This window comes from Carcharodon carcharias, chromosome 23 (genome assembly GCF_017639515.1).
Source record: "Carcharodon carcharias isolate sCarCar2 chromosome 23, sCarCar2.pri, whole genome shotgun sequence".
NCBI lineage: Eukaryota > Metazoa > Chordata > Chondrichthyes > Lamniformes > Lamnidae > Carcharodon > Carcharodon carcharias.
This window is the reverse complement of record NC_054489.1, coordinates 36,946,365-36,968,509: the sequence shown is the minus strand read 5'-3', so window position 1 is coordinate 36,968,509 and position 22,145 is coordinate 36,946,365. Positions and strand designations below refer to the sequence as shown.

At 46.1% G+C, this 22,145-nt stretch overlaps 1 protein-coding gene and 1 long non-coding RNA gene across 3 annotated transcripts in view; one reads left to right on the top strand and one right to left on the bottom strand.

Annotated features, from left to right (window-relative positions):
* LOC121269157 (integrin alpha-8-like) overlaps window positions 1–22,145 on the bottom strand; it is a 154,136-nt gene that overhangs the window by 70,743 nt on the left and 61,248 nt on the right. For both annotated transcript variants that reach the window (XM_041173670.1, XM_041173671.1), the window contains exons 9-12: window positions 16,778–16,821; window positions 12,604–12,660; window positions 4,262–4,314; window positions 504–712 (exon numbers count right to left, since the gene is read on the bottom strand). In XM_041173670.1, the coding sequence (XP_041029604.1) occupies window positions 504–712; window positions 4,262–4,314; window positions 12,604–12,660; window positions 16,778–16,821 (363 nt within the window). The remainder of the gene's footprint in view (window positions 1–503; window positions 713–4,261; window positions 4,315–12,603; window positions 12,661–16,777; window positions 16,822–22,145) is intronic.
* Window positions 6,130–21,847, top strand: LOC121269158. The gene is made up of 3 exons (XR_005941314.1): window positions 6,130–6,233; window positions 7,143–7,192; window positions 21,502–21,847. It is a non-coding gene; the product is annotated as an uncharacterized LOC121269158 (long non-coding RNA).

Genomic DNA, 22,145 nt, shown 5'->3' with positions numbered 1-22,145 from the left:
ATTCATTACAAGGCATGCACAACTAAGAATTGGGAGGTATTGTGATACATTGGGTAGCATCACTGCCTCTGAGTCAGAAAGCTCTGGATTCAAGTCCCACCTCAGGACTTGATGGCCAAGGAAGGTGTGTTCATAATATGCCAAACAAGTTGACTATCAACCTAATCCCTGCCAATCACAGGCAGTAGGAGAGATTCCATGTCAGGCATGTGATAGAAAGAATGTTGGAGCCTCATCCATCACTATCCATAGCTCCAGGCTTCAACATGCATGTAAAAGTGCATGTTGCTACAGCAACTCAGACCCCCTGAGTGAACTATAATACACCACCACACAATTAATAACTCTAGCCTTTTATATCTATACCAAGTGTATGAGTGTTGCCATAGATCTCAGGGGTGTAAACATTACAAATTCATACTTCCATCCTTGCTGGGAATGTGAACCTAGTAAAATTAACCAAATCCTGTCAACTGCTGCACAATATCCTGTTAGTTCATTACCCCTGTATCCATCGTAGTCAAGGTCCCCAAGAGTGGCTATGGCACTGCCAAATCGACCAAACTTGTCTGTTCCTGTGAATGTCTGTGTTGGCTTTTCGAAGGGTCCATTCTGCTCTTGTAGATAAACATAAACCTGTCCCACCTCATGCCATTTGCCATCCAGGCCATGGCTGATAAAGAGAGGTGCTCCAACTAAAATGTCATCCCTCCTATACAGCAACAGACAGAGTGACATATAAATATCAACATCTTATTCATTAATTATACACTAACGATAAATTAAACTGAATTATTAACAGGATTTCTGATAGCACTAGAATTATATGGACAGTTAACAATGAATATAGTTTAACCTGTAAAAATGTTCTCCGGATTTTTTTCTTAGTTTTATCCTTCCTCTCATATAAATGGAATGGCTGGAGGTGTAGCACAGTTTTCTATGACATAATGGGGTACAGTACCACAGTGTGTTGGTTAATGGTCCCATGCTATGAAGAGAGACTGGATAGGTTAGGGTTGTTTTCCTTGGAACAGAGAAGGCTGAGGGGGGACCTGATTGAGGTATACAAGATTATAAGGGGCATAGATAGGGTTTACAGGAAGAAACTTTTCCCCTTAGCAGAGGTGTCAATAACCAGGAGGCATCAATTTAAGGAAAGGGGCAGGAGGTTTAGAGGGAATTTGAGGAAACATTTTTTCACCCAGAGGGTGGTTGGAATCTGGAGCACACTGCCTGAGGGGGTGGTGGAGGCAGGAACCCTCACAACATTTTAAGAAGTGTTTAGGTGAGCACTTGAAACGTTATAGCATACAGGGCTACGGGTCAAGTACTAGGAAATGGGATTAGGGTAAGTGCTTGATGGCACGGACACAATTGGCCAAAGGACCTATTTCTGTGTTATAGAATTCCATGGGGAGAATTTTCTCCCCATTGTGGGGGGGTTGGGCATGAGAGGGCATGGGCGAGTGCGCAGATGATCACTGCCTGCGATTGGCTGGGCACCGCCATTTTGCATAGGTGGGCCAATTAAGGCCCGCCCAGCGTGACATGCACCTGGAAGAGCGAGCACTTCCTGTGTGGGTGGGGAGCGGACGGAGAGTCAGGGCCTGCGCTCTTTCATGCAGAAATCTCCATGGGGCAGCTCTGTGCTGATTTTTAAAAACTTTAAGAAAAAAAAAATTTTTAGGACGTCCCCTCATGTGACAGTGTTACATGAGCTGGGACACATCAATGAACATTAATAAAAAAATTTATTTAATTTATAAAATCCTTCATGAAACCTCATCCCATCCATGAATGAGGTTTCATGATAAATGTGAAGGCCGCCTGAGTTCTTCACCTGCCCGCCAACCTTAAGGTTGGACAGGAAGCTCAATTAATTACTTTAATTAGTTTTTAAATGGCCTGAATAGGCCTTTGACAGTTCAGCGGGTGCGCAGCCAACTCTGGTGCACGCCCGCTGAACTGAGGATCAGAATGACGCGCGGTGACATCGGAACTCATGTCCGATATCACCGCATGTTATTTTATGCGTTGGCAAGTGGGGCCTGCCCTCGCTCGCCAACCGGAAGACTCTGCCCTATGACTCTGTGACTCTGTGGCGTTTTAGAAAATGTGACTCTTTCACCTTCAAACCGTGTCTGAGAACAGGGAGTTGTTTGGTAAAATGCTAAAGGTTTAATAGCTATATCCAATAATGCTCATTTTATTTGTAGTTCACATGGCATTTCAATACCTAGTAGAATGTAAAAATTATTACTTTAATCTTTGAAATACTGCCATTAATTGTTTCTTGTGAACTAAGGAACCAGTGGAATATTAAAAGTCAATCAACCGCTTGCCTAAACGACACCACCAGGAATTAAGTATCACAAGGTATGTTTGAACATAAAGTTAACCCTGGATTGCTATAGGGTAAAGTAACCCAGTGCTTAAAGCACTGGACTAGCAAACTACAGGTCATAAATTCAAATCTCACAGTGACAAATTATGTAATTGAATTCAGTAAGGCTGATAATTTATGGGCTGGCAACAGGTAATATGATGAAAATCTGCTGTGTGTTTTTCGTAAAAAGTCAACTCGTTCATTGATGTCCAACAGTGAAGGGAACCTGCCAGTCCTGCCTCATTTGGACTACACGTGACTCCAGTCCCACGCTAGGGGCAGGAGTTCCTCTGTGAGCTTCTGAACTCACCCTCAGGTTGAAATTTGTGTCAGAAACCTGCATTGTGTGGGAGCGGCCAACTAACAGTCAGAGGGCAGGTTTGCTGTTCAGTTAAGGATGGCGGGTTAGGGTCTCAAAGCTGTATGGAGGCCTTGCAGCTCAAAAAGAGCAACAGACTACAATCCCTCAATGGAGGGTAATTAAAGGAGATGGTGCTTCAAAATGGCAGTCTCCTCCCACCAACATTTAAAGATTTAATTTGAAAAATTGACCTGCAGCCAGGCCATCAATGTTGAGGCGAAGCCCCTCCACGGGGAGGCCTCTGCAGCCAGGAAGACAGGGAGGGCCTCCAAGCCTACTGGCACCTGGCTGGGAGGCCACCTCCAGGCACCGAAACTGTCCCTGCCTCTTCTGAGAGCCTGGAGGCCAAATGGAAAATATCAGTTGGCCTCTTTGAATTGGCCTTGAGTGACCAGTCAAGAGTTGAACTGGCTACCTGCTGCGTGCAGTCTGATAGCCCTGCTGTCCCCCACACTCTGGGAAAATAGTCTCGGGTGGAATGGAGCTGGGGGGTCAGCAGGCTAGCCGATGGGGATATTCCTAGATCCTGCCTGCCTCCGTTCCTTGCCCCAGCCCCTAGTGTAAGAGGAATGGGTTGTGAGGGAAAGTTGAAAAACATTTGGACTTGTCAACCTTGAAAGTAGGCATCTGAAAGTAATAGGGAGAGAATTCTAATGTGAGGTGGCTGAGTGCCCTACTGCTGATGATAGATTAGATTTGTAGGAGGCCTGGAATAAACTAGAATGGGAAGTATGAGGGGGGATGTAAACCTGGACACGATAGTGGAGAAAAGTCATGGAGGAACCTATAGAGGAGAATAAGAATTTTTGAAGCCAATACACTAAGGGACAGAAGAGAAATGGAGACCAATCGAAATCCGAGCAACAGAGCAATGGATTTTAGTGCAGGGACCTGGAGGCTAATGCACTATGTCAGATGAAGAAGACCAACTTCCTGAGGGGAAAAAAGGGGCTGAACCACTGAAAATGGGCTCAAGGAGGGAAATTCAGAGGGGTTCCAAGCTGGTTGATCTGGGTGTTTGCCAATCCTAAGATGCACCATAGTGGCACACATGCCCATCACTCATGCAAACTCCAGTGTGGCCATGCTGGAGGGCGGCAATGGGCAAATTCCTGGAGACAGCCTGGAGTTGGATCCTGGTTGTTGCCAGGGTCATTTTTGAAGGGGGGGTGGGGGGGGGGGGGGGGGGTGGTGGGGTGGGGGGGGGGTGGGGGGGGGGATGCGGTGGAGGGGGGGCGGTGGGTTGGGTGGTTGGCAGGACCACCATAAGTAACTTCAAAATGTGACAGGAGATCAACTTAATGGTCAAGCTCTGGGGAACTCCAGCCCCTCACTGTAAAGTGTTAAGTAATTTCAAATCTACAATGGTGATAAATATCTTCAAATCGCAAATACTTTTCAAGTTACCACATTGACAGGCAGGCTTGTTGTTTACAGCTCCATCTCTCTTTGGAGAATTATAATGCAGAGTGCAAGTAACAGTTCATTGCATAGGGCAGAGTAATTCTTACCCATCACTGTTTATGTCCGTGACAGCCACCACATAACCAAAATATGCTGCTACCTGCAAATCAAAACACATGAACTGACTAACACAGTAAATCGGTTTCATTGGTTGTCACAAATATGCTTCAATCTTTAACACTGACATCCTTCAGCCTGACAGGCGTGAAATTCTATTTCAACTTTATATGGCATAACAATTGATTATTTACTGAATACTTCTACACCCACAGTGCAGTTACGCTCTGGTTTAGTGTGGACCACTCCGTATTGACACAAAACCTGTGGGGTGTAAGTCGGCTGCGAATCGAGTGTGAAGGCCTGAAATGATTTGAAATGAAGTGGAATGAGCTTATCTTCTCAAGGAAGTTATTTCTGCTTCAGGCCCAGACACTTGATTCCGGCTGCATTGGCACGGTAGCTCCTCACTTTGAACCGACACTCGTAGCGTTGCTATATCTTCAAATCTCCTTTGCCAAGAATTCTATGTCCATTAGGTAAAAATGTAAAGGCCATCACAGGACTTCGGCTTCCATTCATTAAAGAAATCAGAGAAAGCCAAGTTAGACAGAGACTTATCTCAATGCTAGCACTCAGCTGCTGAGTCACAAGGTTGTGGATTCAAGCCTAGCTGCAAAACTGAGGGGTGAAGCATTCCCTGAAAATGGAGATGGGGATCCAGATGCAGGAGTAACTCAGGCCCATTCTTTTCGAAACTGATGCAAAGTCAATGGCCTGAAATGTTAACTATGTTTCCTTCTGTAAAGATGCTGTCTGACCTGCGGAGGATTTCTAGCAATTTTCTGTTTTTATTTCAGATATCCAGCATTCACAGGATTTTGCTTTTGTCTTCTCAAAATGTGCTTGCATTCTGCTGGAAGTGGCTGTGGAAGACAATCTGAGCTGGGAGAAGGGTGAATATGGAAGTATAGGGCAGAGGGCGTTCTCTGACACAGCACTCTGACACAGAGGCCTTGCTGTTTGAGTTGGACAGGAAGAAAGAAGTCCTCTGTCCACAGGAAACGAGGAGGCCTTACAGACAAAGTTTACAAAGGCAATGTGACCAGACAACCATCTCTGTCAATGCAGGCAGTGTAGCCCCAAGGGCCTGGATATAGAGCAGGAAGAAGTTTAATGACTTCACATTACTTGTCAAGGTCAGTGAATGCCATTTCTTTACAAGCAAGCCACTAGCCTCACACTGCTGCATTCACCACTTCCCTTCAATCACCTACCAAACATCTCTCTCAATTGTTATAATCAGGTGAGGAGGAGTCAAATGGCTCCCCTCTTTTCCCTCTCCTCATTTGACTGCAAGAGTTTGCTATTGCTTTAAAAAGGATATACTTGCCAATTTAGTGAGTACTTAACTGTTTATGTGCTGTGATCATAAAAAAAAACAATCTGACAGGTTTTCTTGAGTTTAACAAAGAATGAGATTAGCTTTATTATACTTAAACTGATCTGGGTCAAGTAATAAAATATGCTCCGACTTTCACACATGCACTCAAATAGATTACAGAGAGGGAAGGATAGGTTGGTCAAATTAGAATCCATGAAAATAAAAGGAATATACAGTCTGTGGTTTGGTGACTTGGCTGTCTTCAGGCTGAATTTGGATGCCTTGGGACTTTTCCTCGCTGGTTCCAATGTTTCTAGTGTAAAGATGTAGATGGCTGATTTTGCCTCTTATCTCAAATAAGCAGCCACACAAATTACCTTTTGGTGCCTCGTTATCTTAGTGGAAAGCTATAAACTTAATAAAATAGCAGGGGGAAGCTGTAATAAGATGGACACTCCTCCCACAAGTGACTGACATCTTAGAGAACCAGTCAGGAGATAACAGGAAGTGACATCAGTAAAGTGACCATCACCCTTAAGAGACCAATCGGACACTGACCATGCACCACTTAACCAATCAGGGACTGATCGTGCATTGCCTGGACCAGAGCTCAGTGGTGCGAGTGACCATGCATAAAGGTAGTAGCTAATAATAAGTGGCAACTTTTAGCAGCAGGAAGAAGCAAGAAGAAAGAAGATAGAACTCGAACAGAACAAGAGACAATGCTGTAGTCAACTGCAAGTCTAGAGAAATTGACTGTTTCCATTGCCTTTACTAGCTACTGTATTTTTTGACTCATTGCAGTTAACTTAATAAATTCTGTGAAACCTGTGACAACATACTCGTACCCAGAGTGGTCTGTAGCTGGTCGGGGCTGTAGGTTCTTTTTAGATCATCTCTCCCAGCTCAGTCTTTCAATTGTAATCGACTTAAGTCTTACAATTAAAGTTAGAGTGAACCCCAGATCTTACACAAGCACATCTTGCTGCCATGCAGGCTCAAACTGTTATCATATGACTGTGGATGCCATGACTCACAGGATCTTGCAGGGTCTCACAACAGCCCAGCTTTTTGTGCTCCAAATGATTACTATGGGATTACTAAGGTGCTGCCCCAGTGGAGTGTCAGTGGTGCCATGGAGCACCAACTAGCTGTCCTCTCTCAGGATGAAAGCATTTGTCCTCCCACCACTGTCGGTCTGTCAGTGCCCTCGCTGTTGCTTCTTGGCCAGCCAGTGCTGACACTACTGCCGCTTATGCCAAAGTGTGGTGCAGTCCAAAGCTAGACCTTCGTGGGCCCCAGCAGTTCGAGATCATCCTGCAAAGCCACCTGCGGTGTCCCCACTGAAAATCATCAGCCTTCCACCAGCCATGCTGCAGACACTTGGGTGACACTGTGTAGAAGCACTAGGCCCTGCAAAGGCGCACAGAAGACAGGCACTAAGGGAACGCAAAAAGAGTGATTAGTTGATGTTTGTGTGGAATATTGGATGGCTTGTTGGATAAATTTTTTATGGATTGATTATTTTGTGATGGCTTTTATTTCAGCATTGTGACCAAGAGGGGGCTATCATGGTCGGAGGCAGAGGGAAGACAAGGTATGGCACTGTTGTTGAATGGGAAATTGGGGTTGCATTCATCGGTAACAGAGTTGAATGAGGTGTTCATGGACAGCTCGGCTGGAAAGGGGATGTGCTGGTTGCTTCCTCCCCTTTTTCCTCCTCCACCTCTTTCAACTCTTCTTTCTCCACTCCCCTCCCTATCATCTTCATTTTCCTCCTCAGCTTCTTTCCATACAGTTGGTGGCAAGGGCTATGTCCTCATGATGATGAGGTTCTGCAGGATGCAGCAGACCATGGTGAGTCATAACATGGACTCTGGAGAATACTACAGGATGGTCCAGAGCAGTCCTAGCAGCAGAATCGTTGCTTAAGCACCCCAGTGGTCTATTGAATGACATTACGTGTGGTAGCATGGCTCTCATCATATGATTCCTGTCAATGTGGGTTTGTGCATTGGAGTCAGGTGGACATGCTTATAGGATAGTGGTACAGGCCCTGAGTTTGGTTGCACACCATCTGCACATTGAGGGGGTGGAACCCTCTGGTTTGGTACAGCTCTGAGTTTATATTCTGCACCCTGCAGCTTAGCTATCCTGGTAGCCTACCCAGTGTATGATCAGCCTCTTTCTCTCTGGGGAGATGCCTTCCTCTGTCTTTGCATGCACAATGTCAGTTACAACAGTGGACTGTGAAGCCTTATACACCAGAGGGAGCTTTACAGCTATGTTTAATGTTGCTTTTAGTTAAGTACAAAATCATATTAAAATCGTCTTTTGCTGTGCAGCATATTTTAAACATTTACTGGTTAAGTATGTGATAGGAAAATAACATCTGTGGAAAATCAGTTATACATTTAGCATCAGTGTTAAAGTTCCAAGTAAGAGGAAACTGATGCTTAACGAAGCAGGAGGAACGAAAGCGTAGAGAAACCTGACTTGTCTGTAACGGGAGTGAACGCAACAGTTGGGTTGTTGTAATGAGCTGCACATCAAATCCCAGATACAAATTTGTCTTCAAAATTAAAAAAAGGATTTGCATTTATAGAGGGCGTTTTGTGACTTTGGGAAATCCCAAAGGCCTTGATAACCAATGGAATTAGTTTTGAAGTGTAGTCATTGTCATAATGTAGGGAAACAACAGCATCCAATTTTCTCATAGAAGGATCCCATAAATAGCTATCAGATGTTGGTGTGTGGTTATAGAAGTTGATTTAACCATATTCCCCTCAGTGGAAACCAGCATTACTCATGGGCCTGAATCTTTCATGGGCCCTGCATGCCGATGCATAAAATGATGCGCAGTGATGTTGGGCGTGTGTCCCGACATCACCGTGCGTCATTCTGATCTTCAGTTAGCCGTGCACCTGCCAAACTGTCAAAGGTCTATTAAGGCTATTAATGATCTAATTGAACTGGTTGTCAGAGCTGCCCATCTAACCTTAAGTTTGGCGGGGGGCAGGCGAAAAGCCCAGACGGCCTTCACATTTCTCATGAAGACTCATCCACGGGCGGGATGAGGTTTAGAAATGTCCCAGCTCATGTGACAGTGTCACATGAGGGGACATGTCTGAATAATTAAAAAAATTTTTTTTTCAAGTTTTCACAATTAACTTAATCTCCCTGAGGCACGGAGCTGACTCAGGGAGATTGCTGTCCTCTTTCACGCACATTCGCGAAAGCGTGCAAGCCCCGACTCTCCCTCCTACTACCCCCCCCCCCCCACACCCGCCTGCACAAGTAGCACTGAGCACTTCTGGGTGCATGTCACGCTGGGCGGGCCTTAAAATGGCGGCATGCACCCGATCGTGGGCAGCGGTCGGTTCCGTGCTAGCCCACGCCAGCTCCCGAACTGCCCGCCTGACGTGGAGAAAATTCTCCTCATGGTTGCAAAACAGATAACCCCGTTTCTTAACAAAAACCAAAACAGAATTACCTGGAAAAACTCAGCAGGTCTGGCAGCATCGGCGAAGAAGAAAAGAGTTGACGTTTCGAGTCCTCATGACCCTTTGACAGAACTTGAGTTCGAGTCCAAGAAAGAGTTGAAATATAAGCTGGTTTAAGGTGTGTGTGTAGGGGGCGGAGAGAGAGAGAGAGAGAGAGAGGTGGAGTGGGGGTGTGGTTCTAGGGACAAACAAGCAGTGATAGAAGCAGATCATCAAAAGATGTCAACAACAATAATACAAAAGAACACATAGGTGTTAAAGTTAAAGTTGGTGATATTATCAAAACGAATGTGCTAATTAAGAATGGATGGTAGGGCACTCAAGGTATAGCTCTAGTGGGGGAGGGGAGAGCATAAAAGATGTAAAATAAATAAATAAATAATTTTTTTTCTCTTTTTATAATGGAAATAGGTGGGAAAAGGAAAATCTATATAATTTATTGGAAAAAAAAGAAAAGGAAGGGGGAAACAGAAAGGGGGTGGGGATGGGGGAGGGAGCTCACGACCTAAAGTTGTTGAATTCAATATTCAGTCCGGAAGGCTGTAAAGTGCCTAGTCGGAAGATGAGGTGCTGTTCCTCCAGTTTGCGCTGGGCTTCACTGGAACATGCAGCAAGCCAAGGACAGACATGTGGGCAAGAGAGCAGGGTGGAGTGTTAAAATGGCAAGCGACAGGGAGGTTTGGGTCATTCTTGCGGACAGACCGCAGGTGTTCTGCAAAGCGGTCGCCCAGTTTACGTTTGGTCTCTCCAATGTAGAGGAGACCACATTGGGAGCAACGAATGCAGTAGACTAAGTTGGGGGAAATGCAAGTGAAATGCTGCTTCACTTGAAAGGAGTGTTTGGGCCCTTGGACGGTGAGGAGAGAGGAAGTGAAGGGGCAGGTATTGCATCTTTTGCATGGGCATGGGGTGGTGCCATAGGAGGGGGTTGAGGAGTAGGGGGTGATGGAGGAGTGGACCAGGGTGTCCCGGAGAGACCGATCCCTACGGAATGCCGATAGGGGGGGTGAAGGGAAGATGTGTTTGGTGGTGGCATCATGCTGGAGTTGGCGGAAATGGCGGAGGATGATCCTTTGAATGCGGAGGCTGGTGGGGTGATAAGTGAGGACAAGGGGGACCCTATCATGTTTCTGGGAGGGAGGAGAAGGCATGAGGGCGGATGCTCGGGAGATGGGCCGGACACGGTTGAGGGCCCTGTCAACGACCATGGGTGGAAAACCTCGGTTTGGAAGAAGGAGGACATGTCAGAGGAACTGTTTTTGAAGGTAGCATCATCGGAACAGATGCGACGGAGGCGAAGGAACTGAGAGAATGGGATGGAGTCCTTACAGGAAGCAGGGTGTGAGGAGCTGTAGTCGAGATAGCTGTGGGAGTCGGTGGGTTTGTAATGGATGTTGGTGGACAGTCTATCACCAGAGATTGAGACAGAGAGGTCAAGGAAGGGAAGGGAAGTGTCAGAGATGGACCACGTGAAAATGATGGAGGGGTGGAGATTGGAAGCAAAGTTAATAAATTTTTCCAAGTCCCGACGAGAGCATGAAGCAGCACCGAAGTAATCATCGATGTACCGGAGAAAGAGTTGTGGAAGGGGGCCAGAGTAGGACTGGAACAAGGAATGTTCCACATACCCCATAAAGAGACAGGCATAGCTGGGGCCCATGCGGGTACCCATAGCCACACCTTTTATTTGGAGGAAGTGAGAGGAGTTGAAGGAGAAATTGTTCAGCATGAGAACAAGTTCAGCCAGACGGAGGAGAGTAGTGGTGGATGGGGATTGTTCGGGCCTCTGTTCGAGGAAGAAGCTAAGGGCCCTCAGACCATCCTGGTGGGGGATGGAGGTGTAGAGGGATTGGACGTCCATGGTGAAGAGGAAGCGGTTGGGGCCAGGGAACGGGACTTGGAAAAATTTATTAATTTTGCTTCCAATCTCCACCCCTCCATCATTTTCACGTGGTCCATCTCTGACACTTCCCTTCCTTGACCTCTCTGTCTCAATCTCTGGTGATAGACTGTCCACCAATATCCATTACAAACCCACCGACTCCCACAGCTATCTCGACTACAACTCCTCACACCCCGCTTCCTGTAAGGACTCCATCCCATTCTCTCAGTTCCTTCGCCTCCGTCGCATCTGTTCCGATGATGCTACCTTCAAAAACAGTTCCTCTGACATGTCCTCCTTCTTCCTTAACCGAGGTTTTCCACCCACGGTCATTGACAGGGCCCTCAACCGTGTCCGGCCCATCTCCCGCGCATCCGCCCTCATGCCTTCTCCTCCCTCCCAGAAACATGATAGGGTCCCCCTTGTCCTCACTTATCACCCCACCAGCCTCTGCATTCAAAGGATCATCCTCCGCCATTTCCGCCAACTCCAGCATGATGCCACCACCAAACACATCTTCCCTTCACCCCCCCCTATCGGCATTCCGTAGGGATCGCTCTCTCCGGGACACCCTGGTCCACTCCTCCATCACCACCTACTCCTTAACCCCCTCCTAAGGCACCACCCCATGCCCACGCAAAAGATGCAATACCTGCCCCTTCACTTCCTCTCTCCTCACCGTCCAAGGACCCAAACACTCCTTTCAAGTGAAGCAGCATTTCACTTGCATTTCCCCCAACTTAGTCTACTGCATTCGTTGCTCCCAATGTGGTCTCCTCTACATTGGAGAGACCAAACGTAAACTGGGCGACCGCTTTGCAGAACACCTGCGGTCTGTCCGCAAGAATGACCCAAACCTCCCTGTCGCTTGCCATTTTAACACTCCACCCTGCTCTCTTGCCCACATGTCTGTCCTTGGCTTGCTGCATTGTTCCAGTGAAGCCCAACGCAAACTGGAGGAACAGCACCTCATCTTCCGACTAGGCACTTTACAGCCATCCGGACTGAATATTGAATTCAACAACTTTAGGTCGTGAGCTCCCTCCCCCATCCCCACCCCCTTTCTGTTTCCCCCTTCCTTTTTTTTTTCCAATAAATTATATAGATTTTCATTTCCCACCTATTTCCATTATAAAAAGAGAGGAAAAAAAAATATTTATTTATTGATTTATTATTTTTTACATCTTTTATGCTCTCCCCTCCCCCACTAGAGCTATACCTTGAGTGCCCTACCATCCATTCTTAATTAGCACATTCGTTTTGATAATATCACCAACTTTAACTTTAACACCTATGTGTTCTTTTGTATTATTGTTGTTGACATCTTTTGATGATCTGCTTCTATCACTGCTTGTTTGTCCCTAGAACCACACCCCCACTCCACCTCTCTCTCTCTCTCTCTCTCCACCCCCCACACACACACCTTAAACCAACTTATATTTCAACTCTTTCTTGGACTCGAACTCAAGTTCTGTCGAAGGGTCATGAGGACTCGAAACGTCAACTCTTTTCTTCCCCGCCGATGCTGCCAGACCTGCTGAGTTTTTCCAGGTAATTCTGTTTTTGTTTTTGTTTTGGATTTCCAGCATCCGCAGTTTTTTTGTTTTTAACCCCGTTTCTTACCTGTTCACCCACAATAGTTTGTATGGTTGTTAAATTTGAACTCCGTAGAATCTGTACCTGTAAAAGCAAAATGACAACTGAGTTCAAAATTTTATGGTTTAAGTACAGCCGAGCGCTGAAATGACTGAACTCCTCCCAACCTATAACCTAAGTCATAGAACCATTCCTGAGTTGTGAGGGTATGATCAAGAAGTTCGTGGATCACACGAAAATTGGAAGGGTGGTAAATACTGAGGAGGATAGCCGTAAACTGCAGGAGGATATCAATGGACTGGTCAGGTGGGCAGAGCAGCGGCAAATGGAATTCAACCCGGAAAAGTGAGGTAATGCACTTGGGGAGGGCTAACAAAGCAGGGGATTACACTAGGAGGCAGCATTTTTCAGTCAGCATTTGGGGGCAGGCCCGACACACTGACGCGTAAAATGACACGTGATGACATCGGGTGTGCGTCCGGACGTCATCTTGCTGTCTCGCGATGTTTCGTTCGGCAGGCGCGAGCCGGAGAGGGGCTGCGTACCCGCTGATATGTAAATGGCCTTTTAAGGCCATTAATGAAGTGATTAAGGTCATTGTAAACGCTGCCCGTCCAACCTTGAGGTTGTCGGGCAGGCGAAAAGGCCAAGCGACCTTCACGTTTTTTTGGGAAACCTCATCCATGAGCGGGATGGGGTTTCCTAAAGCTTTTATTAATTAAATAATTAATTAATTAATTTTTAACAAATTCTAAATATACAAACATGTCCCATCTTATGTGACTTGACATGTTTAATTAAATGTTTTAACCATTTAGTTAATATTTCATTAGCGATTCAATCTCCCTGAGGCAGCTCCATGTGCGAAAGAGCCCTGGCCCTGACTCTCCCTCCTCCCCCCGCCCGCACAGGTAGCGCTCAGCACTACGGCTCGCATCTTACGCTGGGCGGGCCAGGTAAAATGGTGGCACGGAGCCGATTGCGGACGGTGATTGGCTCCACGACCACCCTCGCCAAGCCCGCCCACCGCCTGAAAAATTCAGGCCTGTGAATGGTAGGACCCTGGAAAGTGTTGAAGATCATAGGGACCTTGGTGTGCATATCCACAGATCCCTGAGGGTAGCAGGGCTGGTGGATCAGGTGGTTAAGAAGACATATGGGATACTTGCCTTTATTAGCCGAGGCATAGAATACAAGAGCAGGGAGGTTATACTGGAAGTTATAAAACACTGGTTAGGCCACAACTGGAGTACTGTGTGCAGTCCTGGTCATCACATTATAGGAAGGATGTCATTGCACTGGAGAGGGCACAGAAGAGATCAACCAGGATGCTGCCTGGGCTGGAAGGTCTGAGCTATGAGGAAAGACTGGATAGGCTGGGGTTGTTTTCCTTAGAGCAACGAAGGTTGAGAGGGGACCTGATAGGGGTGTGTAAGATTATGAGGTGCATAGATAGGGAAGGCACTTTTTCCATTAGCAGAGGGGTCAGTAACCAGGGGGCATAGATTTAAAGTAAGAGGTAGATTTTTTCACCCAGAGACCAGTGGGAGTCTGGCACTCACTGCCTGAAAGGATGGTTGAGTCAGAAACTCCCGTAACATGTAAGAAGTATTTAGATATTCACTTGTGTTGCCATAGCCTCCAGGGCTATGGGCTAAATGCTGGAAAATGGGATTAGTGTAGTCAGATCTTTGTTTACTGGCATGGACACGATGGGCCAAACAGCCTCCTTCTGTGCTGTAGACCTCTATGAGTCTATGGGGCACAGGAATATCTCCCTAAATGGACTGGATGGCCCATAACAGAACTGGTGCATCAGAGTTTCCCACCTCTGATAAAATGCCAAACCACATTGATGGCAGAGCTAGAGGCCCTTAAGTGGCGGATGCAAAATTGAATTGTTTCCTGATAAAGACTGCTTTTTAAGGGGATCACTCCCTTTGCTGGTGGCCTTTTTGGCGGGTCCAGGGCAGCACCTGCATCAGCTCTTAGCGCCAAGGGAGAACACAGTAAGTGGCATTCATGGGATGGCCTCTGACTCCCACAAACACATCCCAAAACAGTTGCCAGCCTTGGCTGGAGTAAAAGAGATGGATGGCGTTCAAATACCCATTCACTATTAGTCACTTCAAAACAAAAGAAAATAGGCCCGGGTCTTTTGATCAGCGGCAATACTGAGTGCACTGCTACTGCCCGTAAATGTCTGTGTGCCCAGAAAATATTGCTCGTTATCAGCCAGGTCTTTCAATCCTGGCTGCAGCAGAAATGGTCCAGTGCAGATTCTCCAGGGCAAAGCTGGTAAGTGCAAGAGAAGATGGATGAAAAGAGGACACCATACACACCCACCCCCTCCCCACCCCCCGCCACCCCCACCTGCCCTTTTATGACACCAGCTGCGTCAGGAAGTTTTTAATGGTCTCAAGTCTTTCAATGAGTGAGTTGGCGGGTAGCTGAGTGGCTCGATGAACGGGTGGGTGGGTGGGTGAGTGAGTGGGTGGGTGGGTGGGTGAGTGGGTGGGTGAGTGAGTGGGTGAGTGGGTGAGTGAGTGAGTGAGTGTGAGTTGGTGGGTGGGTGGGTTAGTAGGTAAGTAAGTGAGCGAGTGGGAAAGCTGAGCCTGTGTTCTCTAGAGTTTTGAAAAATGAGAAGTGGTCTCATTGAAACCTACAAAATGCTTAAAGGGATAGACAGGGTAAATTCAGGTAAGATGTTTCCCCTGGCTGGGGAGTCTAGAACCAGGCGACACAATTTCAAAATAAGGGGGAAGCCACTTAGGTCTGAGATGAGGAGAAATTATTTTATGCAGAGGGTTGTGAATTTTTGGATTTCTCTACCCCAGAGGGCTGTGGAAGCTCAGTCATTGAGTAAGTTTAAAGCAGAGATTGACAGGTTTCTAAATACCAATGATGCAAAGGGATATGGGAATAGTGTGGGAATAAAGTATAGAAGTGGATGATCAGCCATGATCGTATTGAATGGTGGAGCAGGCTCGATGGGCTGAATGGCCTACTCCTGCTCCTATGTTTCTAAGAGTGAGAGGGTGAATGAGTGAGTGGGTAAGTGAATGGGTAGTTGAGTGGCTCATGGGGTGGGTAGTCGGGTCAGGGAGTGCGGGGTAGTCAGGTATCTGATCCAAGTCTCTGACATCGAGCTCAGTGAATTTTGCGTAGTGTCCCAGGCAATGAAAATCAGCCCATTGGAAGTTTAATGTGCATGCGCTAGGACTTCCTCAGGGTCTGATGCACAACAGGAACCTAAGATCAGATTTCGTGGCTCTGAACATCAGAGGATCTGGACCTGTAAGTTTCTTTCCTGGTTACCTATCACAACAAGATAAAGGAGGTTCAAAGTATAATGATAAATAATTAATTTCTTCATGTTCAAATGGAAAGAAATTTTCAATAAAACTGAGCAAAATCCTCTCCTTTTTAGACATCGATTCCAGCTTATTATCATTGTGGATTCCAAATTCTGTAAAATTATTCAAATAAAACATTCACAATAATTTTTTCTTTGCAATGTTTGGAAATCATTTTTCAAACCCCTTGTCCACATTTTGTGTTTTGTGGCCACAGTAGTGGTTTGGTGATGTCAAATTTAGTTGAAAAAGGAATTAAAGAGCAGGATTAGATTTAGATAAACAAAATTCTTGTCTTGGTGTCTCTCGCATTCCACTTCAACTTGAGACAAGGGAAGTTGTTTGGACGTTCCTGTAAAATGTTCAAACCCATTAGGTATTGCAATGCCCTGCTCATTCTTAGGTTTGCTGGAAATTAGAGTATAAACAAGCCTATTTTGTCCTCATCTTTAAATCAAAAATATTGCTGATAAGACAAAGGGAGAGGAGAAGGTCCAGTTCAAAATGGTGAACATCCTGAGTTTTGCTGGCTCATGGACATAAGAGGGCTTTAATCTGGGTTGAATCCCCATTCCTTGCAAAATACTGAAAGGCACAGACCCATGGGTGGCCAACAGAAAGAAATAAAAGAACAGAAAATCTGTGAAAGCATGTTTAGTTCAGTATGATTGATATAAGCTTCATGGTTTTACTTGGTTGGAGTGGGGTTGAAAGGGCTGAGCCTGGACATTCAAGCTCAGGTCTAGCAAAAGAAAAGAAAAACTAAGCATTCATTCAACCTTAACCACAGTGAATGTTACAGAGTACCACCCTTCATTAACATTTAGTTAATAAATTATACATACAGAACCCAAAGTGTTTTCCGCCCTGGGAGCCCCCAAAAGATATTCTGTAAAAAGAAATAGATAGATTAAAGTTTTATTTGAAAACAAGTACTTCTGCAAGCAGATTATGTACAAAATTGATGCAGGCACCAAGAGGATTTCCTCACAGCAGCTTGTGGGTTCTGGAAGTGGAAATCCCATGCTGAGCTCGCTGGCTTGATGACCTGGGGTGGGAGTAAAGGCATTCTGGTAGGATCTCAAATGGATAAGCAACAAGACAGAGTTTTTGGCTGGACCCAGGAGGTGCAAGAGTGCAAATGGGGGAAAAAATCATTTGTATACACAAAGATCTCACAAACAGCAATGTGGTGACTGACCAGTTATTTCGTTTTTAGTGGTGCTGTGGGAGGGATAAATAATCCTGCGTACATGGTGGAACTTCCCGCTAAGCGAGCTGGGCTCAATTGTTTGCACTTTGGCCTTGAGTGAGAAGATTGTGATTCACACTCTGCCCCAGCACTGGAGTACGTAATCTGAGCTGAAAATCTAAAGTCCTTGTGGCATTTTCTTTCCACATTAAAGCCACTGCATGAATACAAATAGTTGTTCAAACCACAGAGAGAATGTTGTTGTACGAGTGAAACACTAAATCAAGGCTCCGGCTGCCTATTCCAGCTGTTCAGACAGGTTTTAAATGATCCCCTATTCAAAGGAGAGCAGGGATCATTTCTGGAGCTGGTCACATTCTTTCCTCAAATACCATTATGAAAACAAATCCTGATTAGCTAGTTATTCATCTCACTGCAGCCTGTGAAATGTCCTTGTACATAGATTGGCTTCTGTAATTGCTACAGGACAACAGTGAGGACACATCAGAATGTATTAATTCCATATGAAGATCATCGGGATGTGCCCCTCTAATTCTGGCCTTGTGAGCATCACTGATTTAAATGCTCCAGCATTGGTAGCTGTGCCTTCAGCTGCCTGGGCCCAAAGCTCTGGAATCCCCTCCTTAAACCTTTCCACTTCTCCACCTCTCTCGCCCCCATCAAAATGCTCCTTAAAACCTACGTCTTCGGCCAAGTTTTTGACTATCTGTCCTAGCATCTTGGGATGCTGCATTATGTTAAAGGTGTTACGTAATAAAGAGGTTGTTGTTGTCCCCGAGCTGTAGAATGCTTCTTTTCTTTTTCAAATAGTGTCATGGATCTGAGTCACTTGGGTTAACATCTCATCCAAAAGATAACAGTGGCAAGATTTTGCAATGCGAGCTACTTATATTCTCCAGGGGCAGATAGCGCTGCAGCCGATACCTGTGTGGCCCACAATGGTTTCTTCAGTAATAATAATGGGGAAACCTGTACAGGCTGCAGCGCTGCCTGTCCCCTGGAGATACGCACGTCTGGAAAACACCTCTTAGAGTGTTGCCACACAAATTAATTTCTCCTCCAGCATCTCTGGCAATGGGGCTCTTCCTTGATGCTGTACCAGAGAATCTGTCAAGATCACATATTCACGTTCAAGGGCTTGAAGCTCTGAGTCAACCTAGTGACTCAGAGATGAAGGCATTACCCAATGAGGCAAGATGGCAGAACACAGCTAAAAGTTAAAGCAGCAGACACCAGCTGCCCTGTCATTGCACCGGTAAGTTTGAGATTTTACTCGGTTTCTAATCTCAACTCGTGTCTAGGTTTTCTGGCACCAACAGTCCAGAGACCAGCACTGTGACATCTTATTTCACACAATCGAGTTTCGAGCATAAATTAAACTGGAGTTAAATAAAATAGACGAACAGATCGTATGAATTTGAGAGTTATGGATAACAGATTGGAGTGCAGCGTATTGTGGGAGACTGCCAGTAAATCGTCCATTCACCGAGCAGCAGCTACAATCTGCAGCACCATCTATAAATGCCAGCGCAGTGCAGGAGAACCTGTACAATTCCCACCATATTTTGGCACTTCCTTGTATATCACTATATTGGGTATAATGGGCTTTTTGCTTGATTCCAAAATTCCAAGTGCTGTAAATGAAACAATTTAGTGTGTGAATAGTTTGCTATTTAAAGTAAAGTTATGGGGGAGATGTTGCGACTTTTTCTCTAATAGGGAAGTTTGGCTGAGGAACCAAAGCCCACCATGTGTAAAGCCCTGTTGGGAGGCTGAGACCTGATGTGTTTTATTGTTTCCTAAGGCACAGGCTGGCTTAAATGATAACTAGTCTCTAAAGCCTTGGCTTTAGTTTGAAAGGTGACAGAAAGATCATGTTATAAATATTGCGGATTAAAGAAGGAACAGATGACATCTGAGGCTCAAATAAATTAATTTATTTAAAGGAGAGGAGGCGTGCATTTATATAGCACCTTTCACAATGTCAGGACTCCCCAAAGTTGTTGTAATGTAGGAGGCTCAGCACCAAATCTTGCATCGCAAACTCCCACAAACACCAATGGGATAAAGGCCCAATAATTTATTTCTTTTAAGTAATGTTGGTTAGGGGAGGAATATTCATCTGGACACCAGGGAAAATTCCTTTGTTTCTCTTTGAAATAGTGCTATAAAGGGCAGAATTTTCTGATCCCACTGAGGTTGGGAATAGAATTGCATGGGGGTCGAAGAAACCTACCCTGGCCATCCTGCTGGTTTCTAGACCCCAAACCTGGCAATGGCCATTTTAGCTGATGTGGTCCCGAGCAGGGCTACCTGCCCTTAAGGTGTGGACAGCCAATTAGGCTCTTTAAGAGCCATATTTAAGGGCAAATAAAGGAAGCTGACTGAGTGTTTCTAATCAGCCTCCAGTTTCCTGACGTGGCAGGGGGCAGTTTAATTGCCCTGGACACTAAGCAGCAGGCTGAGGGCGGCTGGCACTCCAGACAGGCCCAGAGGCCCTCCCTGTCTTCCTAAAGCTACCTTGCAGAGGGACTCCTTACCCTGCCCTGCCCCACAGTTATTAACCTTCTATTGCAAACTGCTGTCTCTGAATGGTCTTCCAGCTTCAAGCACTGCTTGCCCCCGACTCCCTTAATTGGTCAGAGAATCTGTCTCCAAGCCAATTAGGAGGCGCCTTTCTGAAAATCCCTGGTTAGCGACTGTTTTTCCACCCCCCTGGGGGAAGGGGGGGTGGGTGGGAGGCAGGTTTGGGACCCGGAAACAGTTCCCATCCCAAAAGGGAAAATACAGTCCAAAATCTTTAGCGTCCACCTGAGAAGCTTTAGTTTAATATTACACCAAATAGGCAGTATTTCAGATAGTCCCTCCACAGTGCATTATTAGCCTAGATTTTGTGCTCAGGTATCCAGAATGGGGCTTGAACCCACAATCATCTAACTCAGAAGCCATCGTTCTAGTGCAGAGCCACACTTGTCCCACTGACTAAAATGCCTATCAGCCCCATAGATTATGTAGGCACTGGGGGCCCTAATATTTACTTGGAGCGGTAGGGAGAAAAGTCCTGGGCAGGTAATCTGGAAGTACAGTATTCCCTGAACTCCACGGAACTTCAACATGGATCTACTGTCTGAGAGCCAGGTATGGAATGTTCTGGAATAGATCGCAGCCATGGAGCAGATAAGTTTAATTGGGGGGGGGGGGCGGTGTGGTGCAGGGGTCACAGGTTGAGAAGGGTGGTACAGGGAGTGGGTGGAGTGGTTGGGTGAGTTGAAGGTGATCGATGGAGGCAGGATCATATAGGAATCAGGGAAGTTGCAGATTGTGCGGAGATTGCTGGGGATGTTGGGCTGTGGAGGGTTTCGGGGAGAGATCGTGGAAGTGAGGGGATTGCTGATTTACAGAGTAGACTATTGGGGCTGGAGGCAATTTTTTGATTCTTGACCTAGCCCGCAAATAGAGTTGTTAAAGCACTTACCTTATGGATCCAGCCCTTCTGGCCTCCTTTTACCTGTGGGAGGAGGGGCCATGCTCCTCAACGGATCAAAGTATAAGGTAAAAGATATCCCATGTTTCACACAAAAGGGATGGACAGCTTCCATGCAAGGTCAGTCATCCCTCCGGGATTGATGAGCTTTGCCAGGTCTTTACTAATGGATCCCACACCAGTTCTCAACCGCCATGGCTTCCACCCAGCCCAGTGGGAGTGCCCCACCCAGCCCAGTGGGAGTGCCCCACCCAGCCCAGTGGGAGTGCTCCACCCAGCCCAGTGGGGGTGCTCCACCCAGCCCAGTGGGAGTGCTCCACCCAGCCCAGTGGGGGTGCTCCACCCAGCCCTGTGGGGGTGCTCCACCCAGCCCAGTGGGGGTGCCCCACCCAGCCCAGTGGGGGTGCCCCACCCAGCCCAGTGGGGGTGCTCCACCCGGCCCAGTGGGGTGCAATGAGCTGAATCCTTGGGAATGCTACTGACATGCTCCAACACTGGCTGCAGATGCAGTGCCAGCAGAAGTCATACCTCCCTCTTTCCGTAATCTAAATTTGTGACACAGAAACTTATGGAATAGAAATTGGGTCATCACAGGCTCTGGTTCAAATTGCTGGTCTTTCAGGGGCATAGGTCACCACTTTTATCTCCCTAACCCAGGAATTTTGACAGCCAGTGCTGAAAATTGGAGAATTAGGTACTAACACTATATTAGACACCGGTGTGAATAAATTCCTTATTACCTTTTGGATGTAAGAATATGCTTATGAGTTCCTATATAAGTTTGTTTAAAAGAATGCCTGAAATTCACTGTTGAAAAATTATGGTTGATGAAGAAAAATTGCTTTGGTTGTGTTAACCTTTGATACATGCAGATGCCTCAGGACTCGTGGGCAGCCGCACAATCACTTGCAAAAAAAACTAAGGCCTTGAAGTAGCAACAGACAGTAGGCCAGACTTCCTGTGGCGAAACAATTATGTGAAGGAGGTTCACATGAGAAAACAAATTATATGGACCTAGTCCACTGGGACATGGACCAATCACAGACTGATCACACACCCTGGAGGCCAACATGGACCAATCGAAGACTGATCACGCTCCCTGAAGACCAATTGAGTGACTCAGGAGGATCAGGCATGAGGGCAGTTGCTGCGCAGCCAAAATATGAAGTCAATATGGCATTGCCAAGAGTGAGATCGCTGGAAGTGAATTGGTCTGAGTCAGACGAGATCCAAGCAATCTGCAGTCAACCTAGCCAGGCTAACTAGGAAGTAACTGTATGTTCTTAAAATGATTCTGTATTTGTTTTTTTAAATTTAATCTTATGGCAATAAAGCTGTTGGATTTGCAGTGAATTTATGTCAGTTGTGATTCACAATCTCATGGATCTTAAATAAATCAGGAACACACAAGCTGCACCCTGGTTGACTAGAATTACTCCAGCTGAGACAATGGGCCACTTTAAACTATATAAACCTCATTACTTTAGCACGTCTGTACTTATATTACTTGCATTTT